This window comes from Abrus precatorius, unplaced genomic scaffold (assembly GCF_003935025.1).
Source record: "Abrus precatorius isolate BTA unplaced genomic scaffold, Abrus_2018 Scaffold5, whole genome shotgun sequence".
Taxonomy (NCBI): Eukaryota; Viridiplantae; Streptophyta; class Magnoliopsida; order Fabales; family Fabaceae; genus Abrus; species Abrus precatorius.
This window is the reverse complement of record NW_020874395.1, coordinates 1,122,026-1,149,821: the sequence shown is the minus strand read 5'-3', so window position 1 is coordinate 1,149,821 and position 27,796 is coordinate 1,122,026. Positions and strand designations below refer to the sequence as shown.

At 33.4% G+C, this 27,796-nt stretch overlaps 4 protein-coding genes across 9 annotated transcripts; 3 read left to right on the top strand and 1 right to left on the bottom strand.

The window, feature by feature from the left end:
- Positions 1 to 2,309: 2,309 nt before the first annotated feature.
- On the top strand, positions 2,310 to 10,618 carry LOC113867987. Of its 5 annotated transcripts, none has more exons than XM_027503522.1 (4): positions 2,310 to 2,753; positions 3,938 to 4,309; positions 4,401 to 8,728; positions 9,109 to 10,618. In XM_027503522.1, the coding sequence occupies exons 1-3, from the start codon at positions 2,643 to 2,645 to the stop codon at positions 8,694 to 8,696; spliced, it is 4,779 nt and encodes a 1,592-aa protein (XP_027359323.1). In that variant the 5' UTR covers positions 2,310 to 2,642; the 3' UTR covers positions 8,697 to 8,728; positions 9,109 to 10,618. The 5 variants fall into 5 exon arrangements, with proteins under 5 accessions (XP_027359323.1, XP_027359322.1, XP_027359321.1 ...); XM_027503521.1 differs by having other exon boundaries at positions 4,401 to 8,729; positions 9,127 to 10,618; XM_027503520.1 differs by having other exon boundaries at positions 4,401 to 8,739; positions 9,129 to 10,618.
- A 3,522-nt stretch (positions 10,619 to 14,140) lies between these two features.
- Positions 14,141 to 17,451, top strand: LOC113867596 (protein ALTERED XYLOGLUCAN 4-like). Its single transcript, XM_027502991.1, has 3 exons — positions 14,141 to 14,426; positions 14,511 to 14,800; positions 16,681 to 17,451. The coding sequence occupies exons 1-3, from the start codon at positions 14,141 to 14,143 to the stop codon at positions 17,449 to 17,451; spliced, it is 1,347 nt and encodes a 448-aa protein (XP_027358792.1).
- A 1,130-nt stretch (positions 17,452 to 18,581) lies between these two features.
- On the top strand, positions 18,582 to 19,319 carry LOC113867917. The gene has a single exon (XM_027503427.1). It carries the CDS (start codon positions 18,748 to 18,750, stop codon positions 19,303 to 19,305), a length of 558 nt encoding a protein of 185 aa, XP_027359228.1. The 5' UTR covers positions 18,582 to 18,747; the 3' UTR covers positions 19,306 to 19,319.
- Positions 19,320 to 21,769: 2,450 nt separating this feature from the next.
- On the bottom strand, positions 21,770 to 26,872 carry LOC113867503. Of its 2 annotated transcripts, none has more exons than XM_027502872.1 (2): positions 26,157 to 26,872; positions 21,770 to 22,714 (listed from the first exon to the last, which is right to left on the bottom strand). In XM_027502872.1, the coding sequence occupies exon 1, from the start codon at positions 26,713 to 26,715 to the stop codon at positions 26,158 to 26,160; it is 558 nt and encodes a 185-aa protein (XP_027358673.1). In that variant the 5' UTR covers positions 26,716 to 26,872; the 3' UTR covers positions 21,770 to 22,714; position 26,157. The 2 variants fall into 2 exon arrangements, with proteins under 2 accessions (XP_027358673.1, XP_027358674.1); XM_027502873.1 differs by lacking the exon at positions 21,770 to 22,714 and adding an exon at positions 25,732 to 25,836 and having other exon boundaries at positions 26,157 to 26,856.
- Positions 26,873 to 27,796: the final 924 nt, after the last annotated feature.

Sequence of the window (27,796 nt, the reverse complement as noted above, 5' to 3'; positions counted from 1 at the left end):
GAATAAAATTTTGAGGTTATGAACTTAATTTTTAAAATAAAAATTTAGAAGAATTAAATATAAGCAATTAAAATTATAAAAATTAAAATTACATATAAATTAAAGAATTAAAACTATAAATATAACTAGTCCAACTAATTATCATAACTAATATATAAAATTTTCAATTTAAAAGAAAATCATCTTTTTTTCCCTCAAAAGTTTACTCCCAGACATCCATCCTCTAAGACAACGTTAAAATCTGATAAGATGAGATTGAGCCAAATCCTTTGTAACCTATGACTCAGATAAATTAACCCATTGGTTCATATTTTAAAAATATTACTATAACATGATTTTTTAAAAGCCTTTGTGAAAAAAATCACATAATTGTTCAAAATTTTGGCATTATTATAATGAATTTATAATCAATAATTCTAAATTATATTTTTAGAATATAATTAGATTAAAACTTAGTAAGAAAAATTTATCAAACTCGCTTAATACATTAATAATTGTGGTAAAGCATAACTGAAAATGGTATAACTCCTTAGATAATTGATTGAGGAGATGGATGTTTTGTTATATTCAATATATACACGTAATAAAAAACGTTCATAACACGCAAATATGTAGTCACAATGTTAATAGGAAATTATTTTATTGACACTCAAAATTAATACATAAAAGTGTCACTTTTAATTTAAAAGGATCTTTCTTTATATGTTCAAATAATATTTCAATGATAAATAAATATATATATTTTTTCAAATCGTTTCAATTTTAAAATTAACATCTTTGGGTTTGTTTTGAAATATAGAAGTGGGTTTAATGTCTAATTTTTGAAAAGGAAGATGAATTTTGGGACTCAACAATTTTATCATTTATGGAATAAATCTTATCCTATATGGAAAAATTAATCTTCAAGTGGCTCTTTTTCCTATTGAAGGGGATTGCAATCGAAATATAATAATTAAAAAAAGCTTCATTTTTACTCTTATATTTGTTGGTATCATACCTCTTAGTTTAGAAACAGAAAAAGATTTTTCAAGTTAGTCTTATTTAACAGATGATGAACTCTTCTTTATGTTAGCTTGTAATTTAATAAAAAGGGATTAAATTACACAAACATCTTTCTCAGCTAACATTTGATGTAGTTTGGGAGTCCGATGAATTGAAATTTTTTCTTATTAAATATAGTTAAAGGGAGAATTCAGACAAGCAAATCATGAAATAAAAAGGGTTTGATTGATTTTGATGTTTCTTCTAAATGTAATTTGGTTCTTAATAATGATACAAATTTTTAGATATTGTGACTGTGTTTATTCATTGAAATAATATGAATAAATATTTAGAATCTTAAAATATACCTTTTGACATTACTATCTAGATGATGTGAATAAATAGGAACTCTTTGATTTTCTACTCTAGATTTGAGACATTTAAGACTTTGGTGTATCTTATTTTAAACTATGTTTACATGCTTATGTCTAATTTCATGTCTTTTCTTTTCTTATATGGAATTTTATTCATATAGGCTAAAAATGAATCAATTTATAAGAATAATTGGGCAACTACTAATGGAAGATCAATTCATGATTCACAAGGTGAGTAACCAACTTTATTAACAATTAAAGTTTCTATCCTTTAATTAAAGAAAAACTCTATATTCATTTCCTTGACCTATATCTAATATGAGTGGTGATTAAACTGAATTCTAAAATTATATAATCCAGCTCAAAAATTAAATTTAGATTGTGTTACTTCCTACTAACTATGCATCATGACATTAAAAAATAGCAAATTTGCCAGCATTACTCACATACACAGATAAGTCTATAGATATGCTAATTTCTTAATTAACATGGCTTATGAAGTTCTAAATAAAATTCTTCATCAGTTAAATTTTCTTTTAGGATAAACAGATAAGGTGTTCTTGCTATTGGGCCTTTGGCCCAGTATAAAAAAAAGAAGAAGAAAAAGTGTCATTTCATGGATACGGGGGAGAGAGAGAGTGAGGAAAGTAAAGTAGACGCACAAACAATGCAGAGACATGTGAGTCCGTAACGGAAGCAGCAAACGGTGTCGTTTAGCAGGCCCACGTTTTAGGGTGGAATCGTGGCGATCAATCAAAATTTTTTTTTTTGGGTGCCCTTTTTCCTTATTCTTTCTTTCTTTCTTCTTAATAATCTGAGAGACCCAAAATACCCAAAATTTTCTCACAAAATTTTCTCTCAAAATCTCGCCGTTTCGCGTGAGCCAAGCGCATCGCCATCTCCTAACCCTTCTCTTTCTTTCTTTCTTTCTCTCTCTCTCTCTCTCTCTCTCTCTCTCTCTCTCTATCCTCCGTTTCTCTCTCATCGTCGCGATTCATCCGCACAAAATCTCTGGATTTTCGGTATTTCCAGAGCGATCGATCGATCTGGGTGACACGAAGATAACCCTTCCCTTATCGTCGCCGATAATTGGGAGGACAACTAAGCCCTAAAAGACCCTTTACTCGTTAGATGGCGGATTGGAGGAGGAGATCTGCGAGCGCGTGCTTGATCTAGGGTTTCCCCTTCGATTGTTCGAATCTAGGGTTTCGTGGTGTGGGAATTCGATTTCGAATTGATGTTTCTTTTCAGGGACGAAGCTGGGATCGACTCGGAAGATGGAGGATTATGCATGGGTCCGGTGGTGAGGAGTGGAAACAGAGCCGGCACATGTGGCCTGTACCTTCCAACGCGACCACTGTAGCCCCCGATTCTTCACCGTCTGAATTTTTATGCAAAGTATATATAAATCTTAACAATTTCCATCCCTTTTCTTCTTCCGATTGAATTTCCACGCGCTTTCCTTCTCGCTACTTGATTTTGTGTTTTTTTAATTGTAAAAAATTTATCTTATTTTTAATTAAAAATCCTATGTAATGTTTTTGTTTCCCTTTTGACCTAATCTCTTTCTTTCTTTTCAATCGTTGATGGGTGTTCGTTTTTACCTTTTCTTAATGGGGATTTTTGTGGGTTTCCCTCGATCTTAATATAGGATGAGATGAGGGTTTGTGTTGGTTTTATTTTTTGGGAATTGGGGGTTGGAATTGCGTGTTTTTCTCTCGCTGATTTGGGTCTGTTGTCTTTGTGATGTACTCTTGCTTAGATGTTCTTCGAATAATGAAAACCTCACTAACATTTGAGAGTGAGCTATATTTGGTAAGCCTGTTGACTTCGTTTGGGATTCGCTGTTGTCGATTTGAGAGAAGTGATTTCTCTTACTGATTCATTGTTCTGATGGTTGGATTGATTGGTTGCTACATTTTTTACTTGAGCTACATTCTAACACTGGTTTTGGGTGAAATATAGGGGATGATTTTTCCCTTGCGGGATTTACTAGTCTACTGTATTATTGAGTGAATAAGCAATGAAGGTCGACAGTGTGTTGGATGTTTTTGTGTTGTAGCAAAATTGTTCGTGTGTAGATGTTCTGCTGTTCATGACGCTTAAATTTTCATTTTCCTCCCTCAGATTTCTGTTTGCAGATGTCGTGTTTTTCTGTGTCACGATGAGAAAAACAAAATATTAGTGTTAACTTTGAAGTTTACTGACATGAGTTGCAAAAATTAAATTAGAATTGCTTGTTCTTTCTAATATTTATGTAACATATTTGCAAATTCTGTCTGTGAAGTGTATGCTTTGTGTCCGATTCCAAATTTTTATCAATATATGATTGTCTTGTTTTCCTTTCTTAATGCATGTGCTGTTTGTAATGGTGGCTATCTGCATTTTGCATATTCTATTGTGACTCGTTCCTTTTTATTTTATCTAATATTGTTTCTGCTTATTATGGTGTTTTTTTTTTTTCAGAACTTTAATTTTTCGCTCAATTTTATTTGCTTCAACTACATTCAGATTTCCTTTAAGCCTTTGTCTCTTGCCTGAATATTATGGATTTGTTTAACCACTTTCATTCGTCATTGTAGGATGGACGCAAGATTCGTGTTGGTGATTGTGCACTTTTCAAGCCACCCAGGGACTCCCCTCCTTTTATAGGAATAATTCGCAAGTTAACGTTTGATAGAGAAGAAAGTCCAAGTTTAGAAGTGAATTGGCTTTACCGACCTGCTGATTTGAAGCTTGCTAAAGGGATTGTGCTGGAAGCTGCACCAAACGAAGTTTTCTACTCCTTTCACAAGGATGAAACACCTGCTGCATCATTACTTCATCCGTGTAAAGTAGCATTTCTTCGTAAAGGTGTTGAACTTCCTTCAGGGATATCTGCATTTGTCTGTAGACGAGTTTATGACATTGAGAACAATTGTTTATGGTGGCTAACTGATAAGGACTACCTTAATGTTAGTTTTCTTACCTCTTTTTATTTTCTGCCAGATAAATTGTCAATAATGATTTTCTGTTTTGAAGTTTCTGATCTCTGAATAAATTCAGGAACGACAGGAAGAAGTTAACCAGCTATTAGACAAGACAAAACTAGAAATGCATGGGGCTGTGCAGTCAGGAGGCCGTTCTCCGAAACCCTTGAATGGTCCAACATCAACACAGTCATTGAAATCTGGTTCTGACAACGTTCAAAGCAGTTCTTCCTTTAGTGCACAGGGTAAGGGCAAAAAGAGAGAGCGGGTTGATCAGGGATCTGATTCATCTAAAAAAGAGCGCTTATTTAAGGTAGAAGATGGAGATTCTGGTCAATTTAGGCTGGAGAGCATGTTAAAGTCTGAGATTGCTAAAATAACTGATAAAGGTGGGCTCGTGGACTTTGAAGGAGTTGAAAGGCTGGTACAGCTCATGCAACCTGATAGTGCTGATAAAAAAATAGATTTGGCTGGGCGGATAATGCTTGTTGATGTAATAGCACTTACAGACCGGTATGACTGTCTTGGCTGGTTTGTCCAGCTCAGGGGTTTGCCTGTGTTGGATGAATGGCTGCAAGAGGTTCATAAGGGAAAAATTGGTGATGGAAATATGCCTAAAGAAAGTGATAAGTCGGTTGAAGAATTTCTTTTAGCTTTACTTCGTGCTTTGGATAAGCTTCCTGTGGACCTTCATGCACTACAAACCTGTAACGTTGGAAAGTCTGTTAATTATTTACGCACCCACAAAAATTCTGAAATTCAGAAGAAAGCTAGGAGTTTAGTAGACACGTGGAAGAGGCGTGTGGAAATTGAAATGAATATGACTGATTCAAAGACTGGTTCAACCCGCACTGTTTCTTGGCCAGCAAAGCCAGCAGCTTCTGACACTCCTCATGTTGGAAATAGGAAAACAGGAGGGTCCTCTGAGAATGTTGCAAAGAGTTCAGCAATTCAGCCCTCAATATCGAAAAATTCCCAAGCTAAGCTAAGTTCTGGAGAAGCATTGTCCAAGTCCTCTGCATCCCCTGGCTCAACAAAATCCATGAATACCTCAGCGGGCAGTAACTCAAAAGATCAAAACATTAAAGTCTTGGTTGGAGCCACAACGTCAGATCTACCGCTGACACCTATCAAGGAGGAGAGGAGCAGCAGCTCTAGTCAATCTCAAAATAACAGCATATCTTGTTCTAGTGAACATGCTAAAACTATTGGTTCTTGTAGGGAAGATGCAAAAAGCTCTACTGCAATGTCAACGGGTGCGAGCAAACTTCCTGGGGGTGCATCTCGAACTCGGAAGTCAAGCAACGGTTTACATGGTGCTGGTGTTGCAGTAGTACAAAAGGAGCACAGCTCTGCAAAAAATTCTACTAGAAGTTCACCTTCTGACAAAGTATCACCTACTCGAGTGTCCCATGAAAAATCAGCTGACCAGCCGCTTCCTGATCAAGGGAGCAATCAGCGACTGATTCTCAGGTTGCCAAACACTGGTCGCAGTCCTTCAAGGGGAGCTAGTGGGGGTTCTTTTGAAGAACCAGCTACTATGTGCAGCAAAGCATCGCCACCTGCTGACAAGAATGAAAATCAGGACAGAAGAGTGAAAACTAAACCTGATTGTTTGCAGTCTCATGTTGTGTCAAATACAGCAAATGATGCATGTGATGCTAATGAAGCCTTGATTGGTGTTGACGAAGGTAAGGGCTCTCCGATGGTTGATGAGCGCTGCAGGGCAAATGAAGATGGTGATAAAGTAGAAGAAGCATCAAAACCAACTAGTTCTTCATCTGGCTTTGTTTCCAGATCAGGGCAGACGTATGATGCTTCATTAAGCCCGATGAATGCATTGGTTGAAAGCTGTGTGAAAATTTCTGAAGCAAGTGCATCTGTGTCCCTTGGTGATGATGGAATGAACCTACTAGCTACTGTGGCTGCTGGGGAAATATCCCGATCTGAAAATGCCTCACCGATGGTATCCCCTGAGAGGAAGTCTCCTGCAGCAGACGAATCGAGCTCCGGCAATGATTTCAAGTTAAAACATTCTGGTGAAGCTGCTACACGCACTCTTGCACAATCTGACAGTGGGGCTACTGGAGAGCACCCTTTGAATACTGTTGATTCATTGCAAATCAAAAGTGATTCAAGGCATCCTGCGACAACGTCACATGATTTTTCAGGAGATGGTGAAGCTATTTCTTCCAGTTGTATAGAGAAAACCGGTGATGGTAGAACTCAAATAAATATCTCTGGTACAGATTTGATACAAAATGCTGAGGGTCCATGTTTGCGGACCGAAACCAAAGAGGATGCTTCTGAAACTATTTTGCCAGCTAAAAAGGAGACTGACGCAGACCCAGGAGGTTCAGACTCTAAACTAAAGTCAAGGACATCCTCTTTTGATGAGGACCAGAAGGTGGATCACATGGATGAAGGAATCATAGAGAATGAGAAAATGTTGGCTTCAAAAGCTGTTGCTAGTGTTGAGATTGAAAATGAAGTAGATGAAAAACCACCTGAATTATCTTCAGGAGTAGATAATGAAAACCAGATTGGTGCAGAGAAAATGACAGGTACTGGTATACTAGTGCAGAAGCCCCCTTCAGTTGCAGAAAACTGCGAGTCTGTTGATTTTAAAAAGGAGTCACCTGCTTCTGGTAATGCTTTAATGGTATCAAGGGATGAAAATGCCAACGACATGAAATCAGTTGAAATTGTGCCTGATGAAAAGCGAAATGAACTGGTTTCATCAGTTTCCAATGATGGTACTGAATGTGCTGAAGATAATTTGGATAGAAAAGAGGCTATTGGCCACTGTTCTGGCTCATCAGTTCTCCCAGATTTACCGACAATTGCTGGGAAAGAGAATGAAGTGCACAAATCATCTGAGCGTAAGGTAGATGGAAATCAATCTGAGGTTGCTGGAGAGTGGCAAGCATGCAGTGTTAATCCATCTCTTACTGCTGCTGGGTCTGATACTGCAGTAAAGCTGGACTTCGATTTAAACGAAGGCTTTCCTGTTGATGATGTTAGCCAAGGGGAGATTGCTAGACAGGAAGAACCTATCACATCATCTGCCATTCATGTTCCTTGCCCCTTGCCTTTTCCCATTTCGTCCATCTCTGGAGGCTTCCATGCTTCAATTACAGTGGCGTCTGCTGCCAAAGGACCGGTTGTTCCACCAGAGAACCCATTACGGAGTAAGGGAGAACTTGGATGGAAAGGGTCTGCTGCTACAAGTGCATTCCGGCCAGCTGAACCTAGGAAAAATGCAGAGACACCATCAAATACTAATGATGTTCCTTCTGTTGATGCCACTTTTATCAAACAAGGTCGGCCTCCTTTAGATTTTGATTTAAATGTGCCAGATGAAAGAAGTTTTGAGGATGCTGCTTCCCGTGGTTCTTTGGAATCTGGACCTCATGATCGCAACACTGTGGGACTTGATCTTGATTTGAACAGAGTTGATGAGACTCCTGAAGGTGGCACATTCGGCGTGAGCAAACTGGATGTTCCTTCTTTACCAAGTAAGCCTTCGTTGTCCAGTGGGTTATCTAACGGGGGAAGTGTCTCAAGAGACTTTGATTTAAATAATGGGCCAGGCCTTGATGAAGTTGTCAGCGAAGTCCCATCACATAGTCAGCACATGAAAAGTTCTGTGCCATTTCCAACTGCTGTTCATGGCACAAGAACAAATAATACAGAATTTGGGAATTATTCTGCGTGGTTTCCTCCAGGCAATTCTTATTCTGCGATTACTGTCCCGCCACTTCTGTCTGGTAGAGGGGAGCAGAGTTATGTATCTGGTGCTGGGGCACAAAGGATAATGGGTCCCACGGGGAGCACTCCTTTTGGTCCTGAGATCTACAGGGGTCCGGTGCTTTCATCCTCTCCAGCTGTTGCTTATCCACCCACAACACCCTTTCCGTATCCAGGATTTCCATTTGAAACCAATTTTCCATTATCCTCAAACTCCTTTTCTGGTTGTTCAACAGCATTTATGGATTCCTCAACTGTGGGCGGACTATGCTTTCCTACCATGCCCTCACAGCCAGTTGGGCCTGGTGGGGTTGTATCATCCTCATTTCCCCGTCCCTATGTTATGAGTCTTCCAGGTGGCACAAGTAATGTGATACCTGACAGTAGAAAATGGGGAAGCCAAAGTCTGGATCTTAATTCTGGCCCTGGTGGTACAGATACAGAGCGGAGAGATGATAGATTGCCATCAGGATTGAGGCAAATGTCTGTCCCCAATTCACAAGCATCAATGGAGGATCATTTGAAGATGTTTCAGATGGCAGGTGCATTAAAAAGAAAGGAACCTGATGGTGGTTGGGATGGAGCTGATAGATTCAGTTACAAGCAACCCTCATGGCAGTAGGATCATGGCTCTTCAAAGTGAATATTTAGGAGGTGAGCCACTTGTAAGTCCTACCCTCACAAGCCTTTTAATGTATTTTCAACACCTTGATTTCAAACATATTTAGATTGCTCGTCTTTTTTTGAGATGAAATTTTAGTTTACGGTACTTGTGTTATTTCATGTTCTGTGTGAGCGCAACTAGTTCTGTTGCTCCACGAGTTTTTGAGCTATGTACCGGACATTTTTAATGGACAATCATCTTTTAGTTGGAAGTTTCTTACTCTGACATCTATATTGTTAAAAAAAGGCCTCTATATGCTTCAAATTTCTGTCAGTATTTGGTTAATTTGGTTTTACTGCTTGTATGTTTCTCTGCCATGTATTTTCCGTATTTAATTGAATGGAAGTTTAAAACATGTAATGTATTGAAGCTGTAAGTGTTCTGGCGCAGCTTTTGTGGAAAATGTCAGAAAAAATGGGGATATTATTTGAGTGTTGAGCCATGGACAACGAGCAGAGATGCTACCCTTGCTGCTGATGCACCACTTCATTTCTGACTTGACAAAGTGATCAGAGCTTCTGATGCACTTGTTTTGTATGAAATCTGCTCCCAGATTGTCCCTTGCAGATAAGTTTTTCCTGTGTAGATATCTAACTGAAACAGCAGGTGTGATAATGCCGCCTAGGATCAGAGAAATGGCATTCAAGTGTTTGGGTGAATTATAGGGTGCACAAGTCTTAAAACTTGTGCACTATACACAATGCAATATGACCTGATATTGTAGGTTGTTAGAGTTTTTAATATTTTTTTTAGCTCTTCTTTTATATTAAGGACATAATATTGATGTGACACTGCAATTAAGTCCTTTGCTCCTTTCTCTTGTTTAAGTGGTAGAAGACTTGTTCTTGGCTACAAATAACCCCTAACCAGTGTCTTCTCTGCCTTTGTCGTATTGGTAGGGGAATACACCAGTAATTACTCAAAACAATCGAAAAAAAACTACAAGAACATCTCAATTTTAGAACTGACACCAGCTGAGCAGTGTTGTAAGAAACTTTGATTGAGACCAACGAGATCCTAACTGTGATCAGCATACACATTCCCGCAGCATGAATAATATGAAAATGTTGTACCTCCAATTTAACAGTTTTACAATGAAGTGGTCTGGTTTATACTGGAATAAAGATGCAAAACAATATTTACATGTTTTAAGTGAATTGCGTGGACCAATAATCGTTTAGATAATAAAAAAAACCCTTCAATATTTGAAGCTATAGGTCATCATGCGAGGATTTTTGAATGTTAATTACTCAAAGGGATTTAGCAACATCCTTGGCAGAGCAACATGTATTAAAATGAGGACAGGAACGAACGAATGGTAGCTGCAAGACATAATCACCATAATGACCCACGCAGGATAACAGTGTTGAAAAGAACTCATGTCTATCAAGCAATTGCTTGGCTCTAACCAATGAGAAATGCCTATCAAGCAAGTTTAGTTTTGTTGGTTTCATGTTGAGGGATGTTCAAACTGTGTCTAAACCCAAATATCCTTGTAAATTTAAGAGTTCAGGTTAAAACAAAGAATGGTCTAACGAGTTTTTACACAATCAATAGTTTTGATTTATTCGTTTTAGATAATATAAGTTGTATACAAATAGCAAAAATATTTATTTGTTTTTTTATCATAGATAAATTTCCTTGTGCATGCTTAAAAGGAGTCAAGTTGATAGTGTATCATATAAAATTGAGCAGTAGAATTACTCCACTGTATTTTCTTTTATATACAAGGTATCTATCACAAATGGGTTAAACATGGAGGGAGGACGGACGGTCAAAGAAGGAAAAGTCTATACACTATGTTGCTATTGGCCACCAAAATTATTTTGATCCCATTTCTCCTCCACTGTTTAAATTGCATAACATCAAGGTACCATTCTAATTATCCAAAAAAAAAAAAAAAAAAAGAAAAAAAAAATAAAAAGAGAAAAGACCTGCCATTCTAAAGCATTATTTGGTCTAAAATTCGTGGAGATTTCTCATTTACAATTTTCAGGAATGTCTTAGTTATACACGAGTTATATTTATTTCTTCCGCAAAAAAATATTTTGCAGACATTATATTTATATGCATATAATAATAAAGAAAACTTTTGCTAATTAATTAATGTTATACTTTAGATTAATAGGACATTATGTAAAAACTTAGTATAAATACAATTTTAAATAATTTTTGGTTGGCCCTTTTGGATAATAGATTTTACTCATATAATCTTAATATATTTATAATTAATCGTAAGTTTTATACTATTTAAATTACGACTTGCAATATGCACAAAAATTAACATGTTTTGTTTTTAAAAGCAATATGTAGTATAAAAATATTTAAAATAAAAAAATAATTGCATTAATTAGATGCATAGCAGTAAATAAATAATTATAGTTAAATGATTAATACTTTTTCAGAATTTGAAAATATAAATTATAATTTTGTTAAATTTCACAATAGAAAACACATTAAAAGTTATATTAAAGTGTCTTAGTAATATTTTTTAAGTTTTTATTTTCTTCCATAAAATAATTCTCATATGTTGCATTAAATATGCAATGTGAAATTATTGACTGTTCAACATGTAGCAAGTGCAGAATTGAACCTGTCAATTGAACATCTAGTTCATTTATAATTGAATGGGTATTATTATTATTATTATTATTATAAGATAAGGTTCACATTAAATGCTGCCTCGTACCATTGTAAGTGAGGGAGCTTTTGACTTCTGAGTACATGTTTGATGTCACCATCCACAAAGTGCAAAGTGGAAAGTGGGAATTGGTAAAGCAAAACAAAGAAATTTAAAATCTGAAGAATGTCGGCTATGCACTAAGCTTATACCCATTTTATATTGAAAAAAGTGAACAAAAGGCTGCAAACAGTTACTCATGTTGTCACCACCCTGCAACAATTCCAGTTTTTACAGCTTTCTTAAAATAATTTTTATTTTTTCTACTTTTTACTTTTGTAAATTCATTTAATTATTAAATAAAGATATTATTTTTTAAATTCTAAAACAATAATTTTTTTATTTAATATTTATTTCATAAAATAAAAAATATAATTTAAACAATTAATATATTTTTTATTAATTTTTTTTGTTCAAGTTAGATAAAATATATAAGAAATAATTTTTTATATAAATATTTAACACACTTATATTAACAAAGACTCAGTTTAAAATTACATATTAAATTAAAATAATTTTTTTAATTTAGTAACATATTTTATTATTTTTAAAAATAATTTAAAATAATTAAAATTAAATTCTTGATAAAATTAATGTTTTTATCTTTTAATTTATGAATTTTAATTTTATTTTTTAACTATTTTTTAATCCTTTATCTTTTATAAAAATTTTAAATAAATTATTTTCAGTTAAAAATTATAACTTTGTTTAAAATTTTATTGTTTTGTGTCATATGTTTATTGTGTCTTTTATAGAATTCCTTATTTTATCTTTGATACTTTCTCTCTCATTTTTATTTTTGTTTTTTTTATATTTAAAACTTTATTTTCTTGCTAGCAATACTAATTATCTACTCTTAAATCACAAACAATAAATAAATAAATTTTTTAAATATTTATTTTCTGTATTTAATAAATATAAATGTAAAAATCGAAAGAACCTCATTTTTCAATTTTGAGTTTTTATAACATAATATTTTTATTAATAAAGATTTCAAAGACCATGATAAAATAAAAAATTAATAAAATAAAAATAAAAATATAAATATTTTTGAGTTTGTTAAGTTATTTATGACTTGAGATTTAGAAATGAGTACTTAATATTAGTAGCCAAGAAAAGATGTGGTAAAAGTTAAAAATTTGAAAAAAAACGATGAAGAAATAGTACAGTACAGTACAAAATAACAAATTTTTTTAATTAATTAAAATTTTTAATAAAAATGACTTATTTAAATTTTTATAAAAGTTAGAGGATCAACTCCAAATTTATTTTAAAGTCAAAGGACAAAAATGTTAATTTTTTAAATTTTTTTATAAAAATAAAAAATATTATTTTAAAAATATAAATTTAGAAAATAATTTTTTGTTATTAAAAGATTAAATTTTTTGTTCTATAAAAATTAATATTTTAAATACTTAAAATTTGGCTTAAAAATTAATGGTAATATTTTAGAATTTTATGTTTTAATGTGTATTTTGTGGAGAAAAATACCAACTAATTGATTTGTGAGAAAGTGGAGTTAATTAGAATTAGTCTTAAGCCTTTCAATTACCAAATTCATTTATCATCCAAAAGTGTAGAGATTGCGCCGTGAAATAAGGCTATGAATATATGAGAGTGGTCCACACTCACATGTGTTGCTTGTAACTTGTCATCAAAAGTGTTGCATTCTTTTACACTTCTTTCACAAGAATTGTGATCTTTCACACACAATTTCTCATATACCAACGGAACAATAGGCTTTACTTTTGCACCATCTCTATTGTCTTTTATTCATTCTCATCTACTTGCTTATTTAGTGAATTGAATATATTCTTAAATTTCTTACTTTTTTTTATATTTTTAATTATTAATAGAACAAGATATTGAATATCTATGTTTTTTAAGATAGTAAATACCTATATTTTTATATAATATTTACTTTATAAAATAATAATAAAAATGTTACAAGACTCATTAATGATTAATAAATGATTTATTACCCGCATAAGGTATTATATCCTTATTATATTATATAGCAAATCTCAAAAAATCACGAAAGAATAAAAATAATATTTATTCAGTATTTAATGCAATCCTTGTATTGGTATATACATTTTATTGGATTATTTTTTCACTATAAATATCTTTCACTAAAGATAATTTTATTTGAATAGAAGTAAAATCATTATCAACAATAAAATATTTTTTTAAAGTATTCATTAAAACCCAAATTCAAGATCACAAGTTAAGTTAAATAAGATCTTAAGAATAAATTATTTTTATTTTTAATTAATAATTTTTGTAAAAATATTTGATAAAAATAAGTAATAAAAAATGATAATATAATTAAAAAAGAAATATTTTTCCTATTTTTTATCTTAACTTTTTTCCTAATCAACAAAATATTCTTTATCTCATTAAAAGTTACCAAAGCATATTTTATTTTATCTCAAATTATTTATTATTTTAACATATATAAAAATGATTTTTTAATTTTAGTAAAATTAATTTGTTACCATAACAATTGACACCATTAATTATTTTTGAAAAAATAATATTAAACAATTGTTGTCCGAATATTTCTTTCCTTTTAGCGTATCCCCAAAGCATTGAAATGGAAGTTACAAATTAGACACATAAACATTATAAACCAAAATTTGCTCCAATTATGATTTGGAATGAAATGGTTTTCTCACATTAAACCCCACACCTCTCTCTCTTTCTCTCTCTCTCGACCATCATGAAGACATCAAGTACCATTTTTCAGGAGAAGCATCATAATCATAGTTGTGGCAAAAGGGTGAGATGTCTCAACAACTTAGGGAAGGGGATGCCTTTTGTTTTGACCCCTTTGTTGGTGGCCACCATTTTCAGTTTGATTTTCCTCTATGCTCCTAACCCTTTGACCCTCACACCCCATCGAGGCCATGACATTTTTGAAAATCGCTCTCAAATGCAACAACAAGAACAAGAACAAGAACAACATGGCATCACAACAAAGGTGACATCATCCAAATCACAAAAGGGTATGTTCCAAAATTATCATAATCAAAATCACATATACCCATGATCATGATCTAATTTGTATAATTTTAATTGTTTTTGGGCAGAACAGAAAACATGTGACCTGTTTAAGGGTCATTGGATTCCAGCTTTGGGAGGGTCATCATCTTATTACACAAATTCAAGCTGCACCACAATCCCTGATAGCAAAAATTGTTTCATGCAAGGAAGAAAGGACACTGATTTTCTCCATTGGAAATGGAAGCCTCAGCAATGTGAGCTTCCAAGGTTTGACCCCACAACCTTCCTCAACATCGTTAGTGGCAAGAAAATGGCTTTCATTGGCGATTCTGTGGCCAGGAACCACATGGATTCCCTTCTCTGCCTCTTGTCTCAGGTCAGTGTCTAATACTAATTATGGTCCATCCTTCTTTTACACGTTGCTGGAACTCAAAATTCTTTGCTTGCATACAACGGGGAATTGGATTCTCGTAAACAAATAAACAACATTTTAGTGAAATATTGAAAATATTTTAATCCTTTTGAAGTCTTGCTTAAAAATATATGATAAAAAGATAATAAATAATAGATTTTTATTGAATGTGGTAGTATTTAATGTTATTTCAGCATTGAATTTAGTGATATAATATAATTTTTAACTTCAATTTTAATTTTAATAAAAATAATACTAAAATTATATATAAAATTGTATCTATTTTTTTAAAACAAAATGTAAGAATGAAAAAAAAAGGAGTAAGTAAAAACTAGAAAAAAGGCTTGAATGTGATACCACAGAAACCATGTCACATTATTTTAAGTCTTTGACTGTAATATATATAATTGGGAGATTAATGTTTTACATTTGGGTGACAATAGTTACATAAAATTAACCCTTTTCGAAAGTGACTACTTCAAGATTCAAACTTGAAATTGGTGTTCTCTTTTCCTTGGATGCATGATGTGTTGGGTATTGGAAAAAATAATAATAAAAGAGCATTTAAGAGCACTATCCTCTAATGTCCTTTGCGTGATATGTGGGTGAAGAACACAGCTAAGACTGAGGCAGGGATATTTGATCGATTCAGTGGCTGTTTCCAAATTTAATTGTTGTCAGTTATTCTTCTTTTTTGGTGGGAATTACTTGGACACAAGTTTTAATGGGTTGATTAGTTGTCAAAATTGCCGTTGATTGTGTTCAGTTGACTCCAATTATTTAGTGTGAGAACAATCGTCAATAAATATTAGAATAATTCTAATCCTCAATCAATCTTTTTATTTTCTGAATTATTTAACAGTTTTTCAACTTAATTCATGCATTTAAATTATCTTAATTAAATTAAAATAAATACTCAATGTTTTTAATTCTTAAAATAATAGAAAATTATATTTTACTCTCTTAAAATATATTTAAATTATACTCCCTCTTCCCTCTTGTTTTAAAACATACATTTCTCTTTCTTAAGAGACGAATATGAATTATACTTTTTTTTTACAATATAAATTAACTTTTTAACAATAATGGTAATTATGAATATGTTTTTCAATGACACTTTATCTTTTTCAACAACTTTCAATGTCAAAGATAACTAATTTTAAAACCAAGTTAATTTTAGCAATTTTGAAAGTGCAATTAAATGTTAAATGCATCTATTTTAATTTTTAAAAAATTATTTTATCTTTTAAACTAATAAAATTAATAATACACATTTGACATTAGCTATTAATTATGTAGAGAATTATGAGACCCCCCCCTTTTTTTTTTCTCTCTCTAAGAGTTTTATTTAAATTAAAAATTACTCATATTATTAATATATTTTAAGTGAGAGGAGTAGAGTTTAATTTAAAACACTTAATATGAGTTCTTGATACAGGACTCAATCACTTTCTTATCACCATTCAATTCATCTTTTCATTTTATATCGCTGTTTTCATTTTTATTTTCCGCACGATTTGTTTGGTATATAATTGATAATTTTTCACTAATCTCAAATTATTTTCCCTTGTACTTAGTGAGAATAGATGAATATTCATTTCATATAGAACAATAATTTCGTCGATGGCGATGAACTCTATATAATATAATGAATGCTTTTGATTAATACGTTAATTAAAGCTTCTAAATGATAGTGAGTGCACATGAAATTAAGTTTAAGCGTAATCATTAACTAGTCATTAGCATGATTAAATCCTTAACTGCATTTGATGCTCAAGATTTTCACTTAATCAAGCAACATTAGCTTGCAAAAGGGTGTCACAATTTTCTTTAAAATTTTGCAGGAAGAAATTCCAAAGAATATATATAAGGACTCAGAAGAGAGGTTCGTCAAATGGTATTTTCCTAAGCATGACTTCACTCTAATGATGTTATGGAGCAGATTCCTCATAGTAGGTGAAGAAAGAATGGTAAACGGTACAGGGTCAAGCATTTTTGACATGCACGTAGACAAGGTTGATGAAGATTGGGCTAAAGAGCTTCCAAACTTGGACTATGCAATAATCTCAGATGGGCATTGGTTTTTTAGATTGATGTATCTTCATGAAGCTGAAAAGCTAGTAGGGTGTGTGTATTGCAAGGAACCAAATATCACAGATTACAACATAGATTACCCTTTTAGATTGGCATTTAGAACTGCATTTAGATACATCAATAGTTGCAAGGAGTGTAGAAAAATGCTAATAATGTTGAGGACATTTGCACCAGCTCACTTTGAGAATGGAGTTTGGAATAATGGTGGTTATTGCAATAGGACAGGTCCTATGAGTGAAGGGGAGGTTGATTTTGGAAGGTTTGAATGGCAATTGAGGAATGTTCAAATGGAAGAGTTTGAGAGAGCAAGAAATGAAGGCACGAAGGAAGGTCAAAGATTTGAGGTAGTGGATGTAACAAAAGCCATGTTGATGAGACCAGATGGGCACCCTGGAGAGCATTGGGGCAACAAGTGGATGAGAGGGTTTAATGATTGTACTCATTGGTGTTTGCCTGGTCCTATTGATATGTGGAGTGAGTTATTGCTTGCTGTTCTCAAAAGGGAGGCTCAAATAACATGATATACATATAGATAAATACATTTATATCTAGTTAGAAAAAAAAAAAACTTAATCATTAACCATAATCATTCTTTTTGTTTAGTATATAATGATATACTATTGTCCTTAGTTAATAATAGAAAAAGTAAATTCGAATTATATTATTTGTATCTCTTTTATGAATATTTATACCATATTTTTTTTATATTTATGAAAATTGGACACAATGCAATTTTTTTTCTTTATGTTGAGTTGGTGATTCACATACGATTTCAATTTAAATTGTGAGTGTGGTTGTAATATAATGTTGATTATATTCGTTGTAATTATATTGTGATTACTATTGTGTAGGTGATAGGCAACATAACACGAAATTATTTTATTTGCATATTTTTATTTGTAATATTAAATAATAAATTCTTGACACGTTATATTATATAACGTTATAACAAAATTAATAATTTGTCACATTATATGATAATATATAACACATGTTAATCTATTCTTGACACATCGTTTTAAAATTTTTATTGTCTTTTTTTTTTTTACTTTTTTTAATGACATTTTCTTTCTTTCTCTTACCACTGTAATAGATTGTCAAATGTGAAAACGATGAAATCAATATTTTTAATATGTTTAAAGAAAATTAGAATAATTATTTTCTTATTAAACTTAAAGAGTTTCTAAATTGTAAAAAAATAATTATAAAAAAATATAAAAATTTCAGAAATGAGTACATATGAAACATAAATTTTTTTTAAGGTGACAAGTTTAATACTCTTTTACTGAATAATTATAATTGATTCTTTCACTCACGTATTTAAGACTTAAATTAGATGTTTCATCTAAACACCTCAAGATAAAGGACTCTTACAGGAATTATCATTTCACCATTGTCAAGAGAAAAAAAAAATCATAAAAAAAGACGTAGAAAAAAATAAAAAGGAATCTTACTGTCTGAAAATAGTAAAATGAGAGACAAAAGTAATTATTATATTACTTAATGTAATATTTCATCACTCTGATAGTTTTTTTACGCACTCAATTTGAGTAGTAACACGTAATATTTCATCACTCAAATATTTCAGTGACTAATTAGAGGGTTTTTTCACTCACTCAATTTCAGTATTAAGACCGATACAGAATTAGGAATCGAAGTTGAAAGAAAACCGAAGCTGCTGCTGCTGCTGCTTCTTTTGTCTTCTCTTCCACCTCAACTTCACTTTCCCAGTTCCAATTTCGAACCTTTCCTCAAACCCCACCTTCGAACCCCTCTTTGGTGAAGTGGGTGGGCGTGAGATCTCGGGTTGGGGTGGAATGGCAATGTCGCAAGGGTTCGCAATCGAGCTATACTTGGATCCAGCGTTGGAGAATCAGGTTCTGAAGGCATGGAACGTCATGGCTCGGAGACAAATAAGCACTCAACTAATCGAAATAGAGTCTCGTCCTCACATCACACTCTTCTCTTCTCCGTTTCTAGAACCTTCCAAACTAGAATCCATCGTCAAAACCTTCGCCTCCAAACACGACCCTTTCCCTCTCTCTTTCTCTTCCATTGGCACTTTCTGCAACGACAACAACGTTCTCTTTCTCGCCCCCACCCCTTCCCTTTCACTCCTTCAGTTCCAGTCTCTGCTCTGCGACGCTATCAAGAAAGAAGGCGTTGAGGTTTCTGATGATTACGCCTTCAATTCTTGGATTCCCTATTGCTCCGTTGCCGACCAGGTTCCCAAAGCAAGGATGCCTGAAGCTTTCTCCGTCTTGCGAGACCTCAAATTGCCCGTTTCCGGTTACGCCATTGATATTGGACTCGTTGAGTTCTCTCCGGTTCGAGAACTCTTCTCCTTCGTTCTTGGCAACACTGTTGACTCATGATGTTCTTTTTTTTTTTACTTTCTTAATAATTAAGTTAGATAATTGTGTTTTGATTGTTTTTGCTTTGAGAATGGTTTGGGAGACTTTTGGTTCCTCCCGAAATTCTCTTGCTGTAGTGATTGATGGTGTTGTGTTACTTTACACCAGATTTATCTGTGTAGCAAGAAAGTTTGTTAGTTTACCTTAGTATGATTTTTTTTTTTTTGCTTTGTTTGCAAATATGCATTATTTGTTACAAGGTGAAAAATTAGAAAGAAACTATTATTCCTCATTCTTATGCTGGAGAATAATTTATGGTCTCAATGTATGGAGTATTAATTTTAATTTATGATTAGTTTTGGAAATTTGGTTGGAGTATAAAGGCGATGTTGTGGAGATTTGCCTTTTATACTTCTAGGAGTGACTCAACTTCTTTAGTTATAAAATAGTTCTACCGGATATAGTTTCATCTCATGTTGGTCTTCCTTGGTATGTGGAGAATGATTTTCTACTATATAAGAATGTTAGCTAATTTTGAGTATTGAAAAATACTAAATTTTTATTGGGAATGGATGCATTTATTGTACTTTTCTACTGTGAATGTAATGGATGTTTTCTTTCTCAGTAATAGCTTACTAAATTCATATGATGCCTTTCGTTATTTTGACTGTGAAATCCTTAGTTGTCATTGAAGTTGGCTTCTTTAGTTTAAGCATCTCCTTATATTAACATCTGCGCTATGGTAGAGTGTGTTTGATCAAATCACGTCACTATGTTGTCCTCCTAGCTCAGATATTAATGATGTGGTTGAGCTCTTGTTTGGCATTTCACACTTCTATCATGCGAGGGTTATTGTCTGCGAAGTGGGATTAGTGCCTATGCATGTTGTTTTTGTTTTGTATTTGCCAGATGTTATAAAATATGGTAATGGAGGTTTGATTTGCAAATGGGTTATAGAAGAAACTTATTATGACAGAAGAATCTATTGGCATGACCATGTTGCTTTTGTTTCTGTTTTTACTTCTACTACACTTCATAGCCATCTAAAATGGTATTGGCTCTCCTGTAAAGTTCTTTAATGTGAAAAGTGTTTACACTGCTTAATTTATGAAAACAACGATGTGAAAGTTTGAAATATGCATTTCTTTTACCATGTCAAAATTGTTATGGTGTTTTTTGACACAACGATTTGAAAGCAGGCCACCTTCATTCTGTTTAGTAACTCCAGATATATCTATTAATGTCCTTATGCTATTAGAAATAGTTAGATGGTGATTTTGATTTACATTACTTTGTCAATATATGTAGCTTAAGCTACATACTGAGAAAATGTGAAATGCATGCTCTTATGATGAAGTCTTGCTCATAGAGGACCGAAATTCATATTCGGTTTCTTATAGCCTCATATACATGTATGAAGTTAAAATGACATTTCCTTGAACAAAATGCCACGATTTCAGAAGTGCTTAACTGTGTGCCTGACCTCTTATATGAAATCTAGTTGTCGTATGAATGGACATTTGCTGCCTATGTGAATACCTGACGACTAATGTTACTTAAACAAATGCATAAACGTTGGTGAGACTGCATTTGAATAATAGCACTTTCTAGAAAGCCCCACTTAACATTTATGGAGGTACAAACTGTAATCACACATATGAAGTACTGCCATTCAGAATCAAATCCATGTTCTATTTGAATGTGTCAAAATCTGTTTTTTTGGTCAAATTTCAATTCGTGTGAACATCAATTTAAAATTTTCAAAAGGTAAAACCAATGGTACTGGCCTGTGAATCACGTCTGTTTACTTGTGTATTGTCGTAAATCTCCTTTTAAGCATCCTTTACTTGTTTCCGGGTTTCTGTAGACCTTTTGGTATGGATCTCTATCCTAGTTGCATATTAACTAGGTAGAATGAGTTAATCATACCCTCTAAAATTAGCTAAAATAGTTGAATCCGGAGTGTCTTCCCTGTGACAATAACACTAATTTTGTTTAAATGAAAATGAAAAAATTACGTAAAACTTGCTTAACCAAATTTTTTCTCCCCCACCCTTTATTCTCCTTCCCTCCGGACCCAACCTCTCCTCCCCCTCCCAACATCCCCTTTCTCCATTTTTAACTCCTTTTACTCCCTCCACCTCCACTCATCTCCCTACTCTCTCTCTCTCTCTCTCACGTGAAAGATAGTAATTTTTGTAAAATTTGTTTAGACAATTTTCACATTAATATAATTTTTTTTTTGTCATTTTTTACATTTTTACTTAAACCAAAACAAAATTGGATGTCCAATTCCAATTGTAGGCTCAAACTAACAGTAGAAGCGCATACCCCATTCAAAGTTCGACTATGTTTCTTCACTTTCTGCTCAATTGTTGCATCGACAAATAAAAAAAAAAGGCTCAATAATTGCAAATAAAGTCGCTTCACTCGGATAACTCTAGCAAGCCACTGCAAATTGCAAATGTAGTCGAGGAAAGTAGTAACATTTTGGTGTATGTAGTATCACATTCAAAAACAGGTAAAATATCGAGAATTTTGGAGTACAACCTCTAAGGTTTCTACAAATTTGCAAGCTTAATAATGGAAAAGAATGGGAAATTCTACAATGTATCTCATACATCTACAAAGAGAAAAGTATACGGCTATAACATGTAACAAGAATAAGAGGTAGTTGCCCTTCCGGTTTTTGTAACGTGGTGTGGTTAAAAAAAGGGCGGTGTAAAAGGAAAAAACCAAAATAAAGAAAGGTAAAAGGACGCAAGGCATGTAGTGGAGCAACTTAAAGACCAATGCAAATGGCTGGGGAACTGCCAGACTACAAAGACGGGCAAGAAATAAAAAGACTGCCATCTACTAAAGAACTGCGATTGTAAACATACAAAACAGGGAGTTACAACACTTAAGGCACAGTTTCAAACTACCCCCCATCCCAGAAATGATGGGGATTTATGAGAAAAGCTATTTACACAAGCTGTCTCAGCACAACCCGTCAAAGTCACAACTGTTAATGTGTCTGCGTCAGAGTTTAATAAATGGAAAAAGTAAAAAAGTTAAAAGAGAGAATCTCCGGTAGAAACAATTACTCATGCAGTCATATTAACAGTTATGCACTAGTGTATGTAGCATTACTCAGCGATTCCCATATGAAAATACAAGCACCAGTGCTACTAATAGATTTCATATACCCCCAAACATACAGGGTAATATAGTGGACCAGAGACAACTGCCCGGAGAAAATCTAAGGTAAAAAAAGAGTCAAAGTACACCAAAATTTATGGACTCAATCATTCAGAATCAGCATTGGATGCTGACCTATTTCATTCTATTCCAGATAGTCAACAAGAAAAACTGAACATTATGTTGTCAGTCATATGAATTTGTAGAGGTCCAACACACCAGCAAGCACTTCTGAGCTTGTATCTCAACTCTGCCCAAGTAAAAAATAATTTCACATATTACTATATATATGAGAGAGTGAAGTAATCAATCACCAAACTGAAGCTATAATACAAACTTTTGATATTGTAAAATCAGAATTTATCATAAAGGATGAGCATGCATTTCACCGTAAATAAGCTCAAGCTACACTACATTGACAAAGGAAGCAATGTAAATCAGTATCACTGTCCATTACTTATAGAGGAAGGATATTTATTGAAATATGGGGTCACAAATCCCCCCGCTTTCAATAATAATTAATTGATTTTAAAAAAGGTGGTTCCATAACCCAAAAGGTTAATAAAACAACAGAAAGATCCAGATAATTTGAAAGTCTTTTGCGATTAAATGTCAACAAAGATATAAGCAACTCAGTAACAGAGTTAATACAGACCACCAGTAAAAGTGAATCATTATTTCACACTGCAAAAGGAGAAGAATCTGCTCAATTAATTGAAGAGAGAATGAAAATTATAACAAAGAAACCCTACTGTGTTGGAAAAAAAAAAAAAAAAGACCAATTGAAACAATTATCATAAATTAAAGAACAGATCAATAAGCAAAGAGACCGTTGGACAGTTTTGTAAATTGGAATCATAATAGTCATTCCCGGACAATGACGCAGAGTAGCCAACCTAAAAAATGTTATAGCGGGAATAGTGGTAGTGGGATGACTGCTATTCTTAAGTTTTAATATACCCATATACATGCTGAAAAATATAAAATTAATACACAAATTTGGAACAAAAAAAAAAAAAATTCAAGTCAGAGAAAGAAATAGATAACAAACAGTGAAGGGTGCAGGAGCAGTCATTACTTCTACTTTAAGCTTTGAAATTTGAAACATAACAAAGTAGAAGAATCAAAATCAAGAAGGAAAATAGAAAAAAAAATGTTCAATCAACGGAAAATGTGCAAGTTTGCCAAAAGGTTCGCAGGAGATGTAGAAGATGATTGGAAAATGTTTGGGTGATGTCGGAAGCTTCACTGAAAATAAAGATGACCTAAGATGAAATTGACTGAAAACAATCTGGGTCACATTGGGGGCTTTACTGGAGATGAAGAAGATGAACAGAGAAGGTCTTTATCGTGTCAGAAGTCTCGGTGGAGATGAAGGCCACCAGAAGCAGTTAAATCCTAGAGAACAGAGATGAAATGAGAGGAGAGTTGAGAGATGAAATGAGAAGCTTAGGGTTCACAAAAGAAGGAGGGGAAAGATATCAGTTAAGAGGGGGGTGAAATCCTAAGATTGCCCCCCTTAAAAGTTGCCCAAAGTTAAAAAACAGAGAGCAAGTTCAAAATTTCAGCAAGAATAGAATAGCAGCCGTGACAGCTGCAATTTCCGCATTTTTTGCCAAGATCCATAGCATGACAGCTGCTCCTCTGAACCGCGACACTATTGGGTCTCCATAGTGGCGCCGTGCTGCTCCACCGCAGTAGTGGCCACTATTGACTACTATTATTGGAATTAGATAACCAGTGCTGTCAGCTAATGCATGAGTCAAGAATCCAAATAAACACACTATTTACAGATGTTGCAAATAGACGCAAACTTTGAATTTGTCGGTTATTGTATCTAAAATCACCAAAGAAAGAAAAACACTAACCGTTGAAAGCTTTTCCAGGAATTTCACAACCGTTTAGATAGGTTATAGAGATTAGAAGAAACAGAATCAGAAATAAAAGATATATTGACCATGCTAACAGATTCCTGAGTCATGGTTATATTATCCCACAAATTCTAGTTATATTCTTCTCAACGTACCGTATCACTAGCAGCATGTGTCTATGTTTCCTCCAAGAGGTTGATAAACACAAAACGAAAAACACATTAATCTAAATTTACAGACAAAAAGCCCTGAATTAGAGAAATTTACCTGAACCCCAAACCATACTCATATCATTAATAGGTTATTATTTAGCTGACAAACACTTCTCTCAAATTATGATGTAGTGTACACTAATGTCATCAAGCTAGCCTAGTGATGTTATCGCAAAATAATTCTTGAGAGAATCAAATAATCTTCTCCCAAAACATCCTTTTGGACTGAACCCTCAATTTATTCCTCTAAGACAAAATATTAGTCATATTAAGTCACTAAAGATTGAATTACCAAATAGGTCCCTAACTATAGTAATGAACACTAGAAAGAGCCAAGGGTTTCAGCTAATTCAGTTAGTTAACTAACTACCAAGTCTGATAGTTCGTTGTAAACTTGTAGGATTCTTGTAGTGTACATTCAAGTGGATGATAACATGTATTCATAGTTCATCATATAAATACTTGTATACTGTACATTGTCATGGTTGACTGTAAATGAATCAGATTGATTCCTTTTTCTTCTCTCTGTTTACTATGCTTTGATTGTATCAAACCTCTCTATAGAGCTCTACTATGCCATTAACAGATGATAAGAAACTCATGAAATCCCTGTGGTAGTTCCTCCACAGCTCCACTGCAATGTTATCTATGTATTCATAAAAAAAACATGATGCATACAAAGGGCTCCCTTTGTTAGACTCCAAACTGAAGCAAATTATGGTTCAATTGTAATTCATAAGGCATGCACAACACCCTTTCTATGTATTCATGTCTAAACCATGGATAATATTTTGATTATTTTCGAAGGACTTAGACAGCATCTGTTTGCAGTCAAATTAACAACTGTCAAATTAACCAGAATTAGCTTATATCAGTAGATAATGTTGGAGAGCAAAAAGGTCGAATTAATGGTGAAGACCTGTTTTCCATAGTGAAAAGCTATCTAAAAAGAGAATACTGATCGTGGGACCAGTATGGACTAATAGTTACATTGAAGGATCAAATATGCACTCATTTTGGTTATTTAATTCTAGATCAGAACATATGTTAGTGCACTGTAGGCTGCACACCAATTTTTCTTTGTTAAAATCCTTTACAACTATAGTGATCGTTCTCAAAATCTTATTATTATCTATCTTCTTGATAAGAACAATTCCTATTCTACAGTTATATAAGCAGACCGTTGGTTCAATAATATGAGCCGTTCCTCAACCTCTTTGTGTGTTTCAAGACTCCGCATCCACGCATTAATTATCTACCTCAAGAACACATGCAAATTTTGGCAAGACCTAAAAGAACCATTCTCACACGGAAACACGATTCGAGTTTCAGAATTGCCACAAGAATTACCCTACTTCAGTCAAATAAAATTAATTCCCTAAAGATCGAATGACCAAACAGATCCGTAACTAAAATAACTGAGGATATACCATTGGTGAAATATTTGTCTATTTACTCTCATTGAAGTAAAAGAAATCATAAAATTTCCAAAGACGCAAAACACAAAATTGTAATTATAAGCAAATTTCAACAAGCACTCTCAGAAGCAAGAAAATATAAACCTATTTTCGCTATAACAAAAATCAACACTAGAAACTGTAAAAAGAACCTCATGAGTCAACGGTGTTGCCAAGAACGAAGGAGAAGAGTTCTCGAACCGGAGAGAACTCAACGAGTCCAATATCAATGGCGTAACCGGAAACGGGCAATTTGAGGTCTCGCAAGACGGAGAAAGCTTCAGGCATCCTTGCTTTGGGAACCTGGTCGGCAACGGAGCAATAGGGAATCCAAGAATTGAAGGCGTAATCATCAGAAACCTCAACGCCTTCTTTCTTGATAGCGTCGCAGAGCAGAGACTGGAACTGAAGGAGTGAAAGGGAAGGGGTGGGGGCGAGAAAGAGAACGTTGTTGTCGTTGCAGAAAGTGCCAATGGAAGAGAAAGAGAGAGGGAAAGGGTCGTGTTTGGAGGCGAAGGTTTTGACGATGGATTCTAGTTTGGAAGGTTCTAGAAACGGAGAAGAGAAGAGTGTGATGTGAGGACGAGACTCTATTTCGATTAGTTGAGTGCTTATTTGTCTCCGAGCCATGACGTTCCATGCCTTCAGAACCTGATTCTCCAACGCTGGATCCAAGTATAGCTCGATTGCGAACCCTTGCGACATTGCCATTCCACCCCAACCCGAGATCTCACGCCCACCCACTTCACCAAAGAGGGATTTCAAGGGAAGAAGAACAAGAGATGCAGAATTGGGTGAAGAGTGTCGAGGAACTTGCGTACTCGCAATCTGCAACCAACATTTACGCAACAATGCACACAAGTTCTCGTTTTCACGCTTTCTTTTTCTTTATTTTTAATTTATATATTAAGATTCTCTGAGATAGATTTATCCGTGTATTTGCCCTATTTGATTTTTTTATATAATCATTCTCTTAAATTTGATCCAATGACCTGATATGATATTGTTAGAATAAAATCAAATTATCTTGATTTTAAAAAATTATTAATTTTATAAAAAACTAAGAAATTATAAATATATGGAATGATGAGTGAAATAAATTTAGTAGTTTCATAAGCTCGATAAGTGCAAAAACAAATAAAAAAAAGGTAAAATAAGTGAAATAGACCAAGAATTAATGTATTTTACTGAAGTATTCGTATGTAATTTATCTCATTTAGTACATTTAGACTGTGTATTTGTATTTATAGTTCATTTGAATATAAACAAAATAAACATTTATTATAGTCATACAACAAGGGTGATAGGATAAAAACATTGCTTATTAATTGAATGTACTTCTTTTCTTGAAAAACAATGGATACAATGTTCTAAATTACTTCTATTCACGCACGCTTTATTTTTTGTCTTCTTAATTCTCTATTTATGTAAGCTTTGATTGTCATGAATTTCAATGTTCTTACTTGCTGGAGTTAAGTTTGGTACGTTATGCCAATAATTATGTAGACATTATTAATGGATTTTTGGAACTTTTAATTATACGTAACGTTAAAATTAATTATATGTTAATAGGATTTAGAGCAGTTCTCGCATATTTTTTTTACGTATTTTTGTATTTTCGCTTAAACTCATACATTTTTGTTTAAGTAAAAATGCAAATTTTTACCTAAATGTACCATGCAGTTCCGACGGAAAAGATTCGGGTCTATGTTAATAATATATTGTCATAATTTGAAAATGAGATTAATTGAGTTTGTGAAAGCAGTATTCTTTGCGTGCTAGCTACAAATTG

Coding starts and splice junctions, on each gene's coding strand:
- LOC113867503 (XM_027502872.1), bottom strand. CDS start 26,715: ATGGCAATGTCGCAAGGGTTCGCAATCGAGCTATACTTGGATCCAGCG.
- LOC113867917 (XM_027503427.1), top strand. CDS start 18,748: ATGGCAATGTCGCAAGGGTTCGCAATCGAGCTATACTTGGATCCAGCG.
- LOC113867987 (XM_027503522.1), top strand. CDS start 2,643: ATGCATGGGTCCGGTGGTGAGGAGTGGAAACAGAGCCGGCACATGTGG. Junction 2,754..3,937: donor CGTCTGAATTTTTATGCAAA/GTATATATAAAT, acceptor TCGTCATTGTAG/GATGGACGCAAGATTCGTGT. Junction 4,310..4,400: donor CTGATAAGGACTACCTTAAT/GTTAGTTTTCTT, acceptor GAATAAATTCAG/GAACGACAGGAAGAAGTTAA.
- LOC113867596 (XM_027502991.1), top strand. CDS start 14,141: ATGAAGACATCAAGTACCATTTTTCAGGAGAAGCATCATAATCATAGT. Junction 14,427..14,510: donor ATCATCCAAATCACAAAAGG/GTATGTTCCAAA, acceptor GTTTTTGGGCAG/AACAGAAAACATGTGACCTG. Junction 14,801..16,680: donor TTCTCTGCCTCTTGTCTCAG/GTCAGTGTCTAA, acceptor AAAATTTTGCAG/GAAGAAATTCCAAAGAATAT.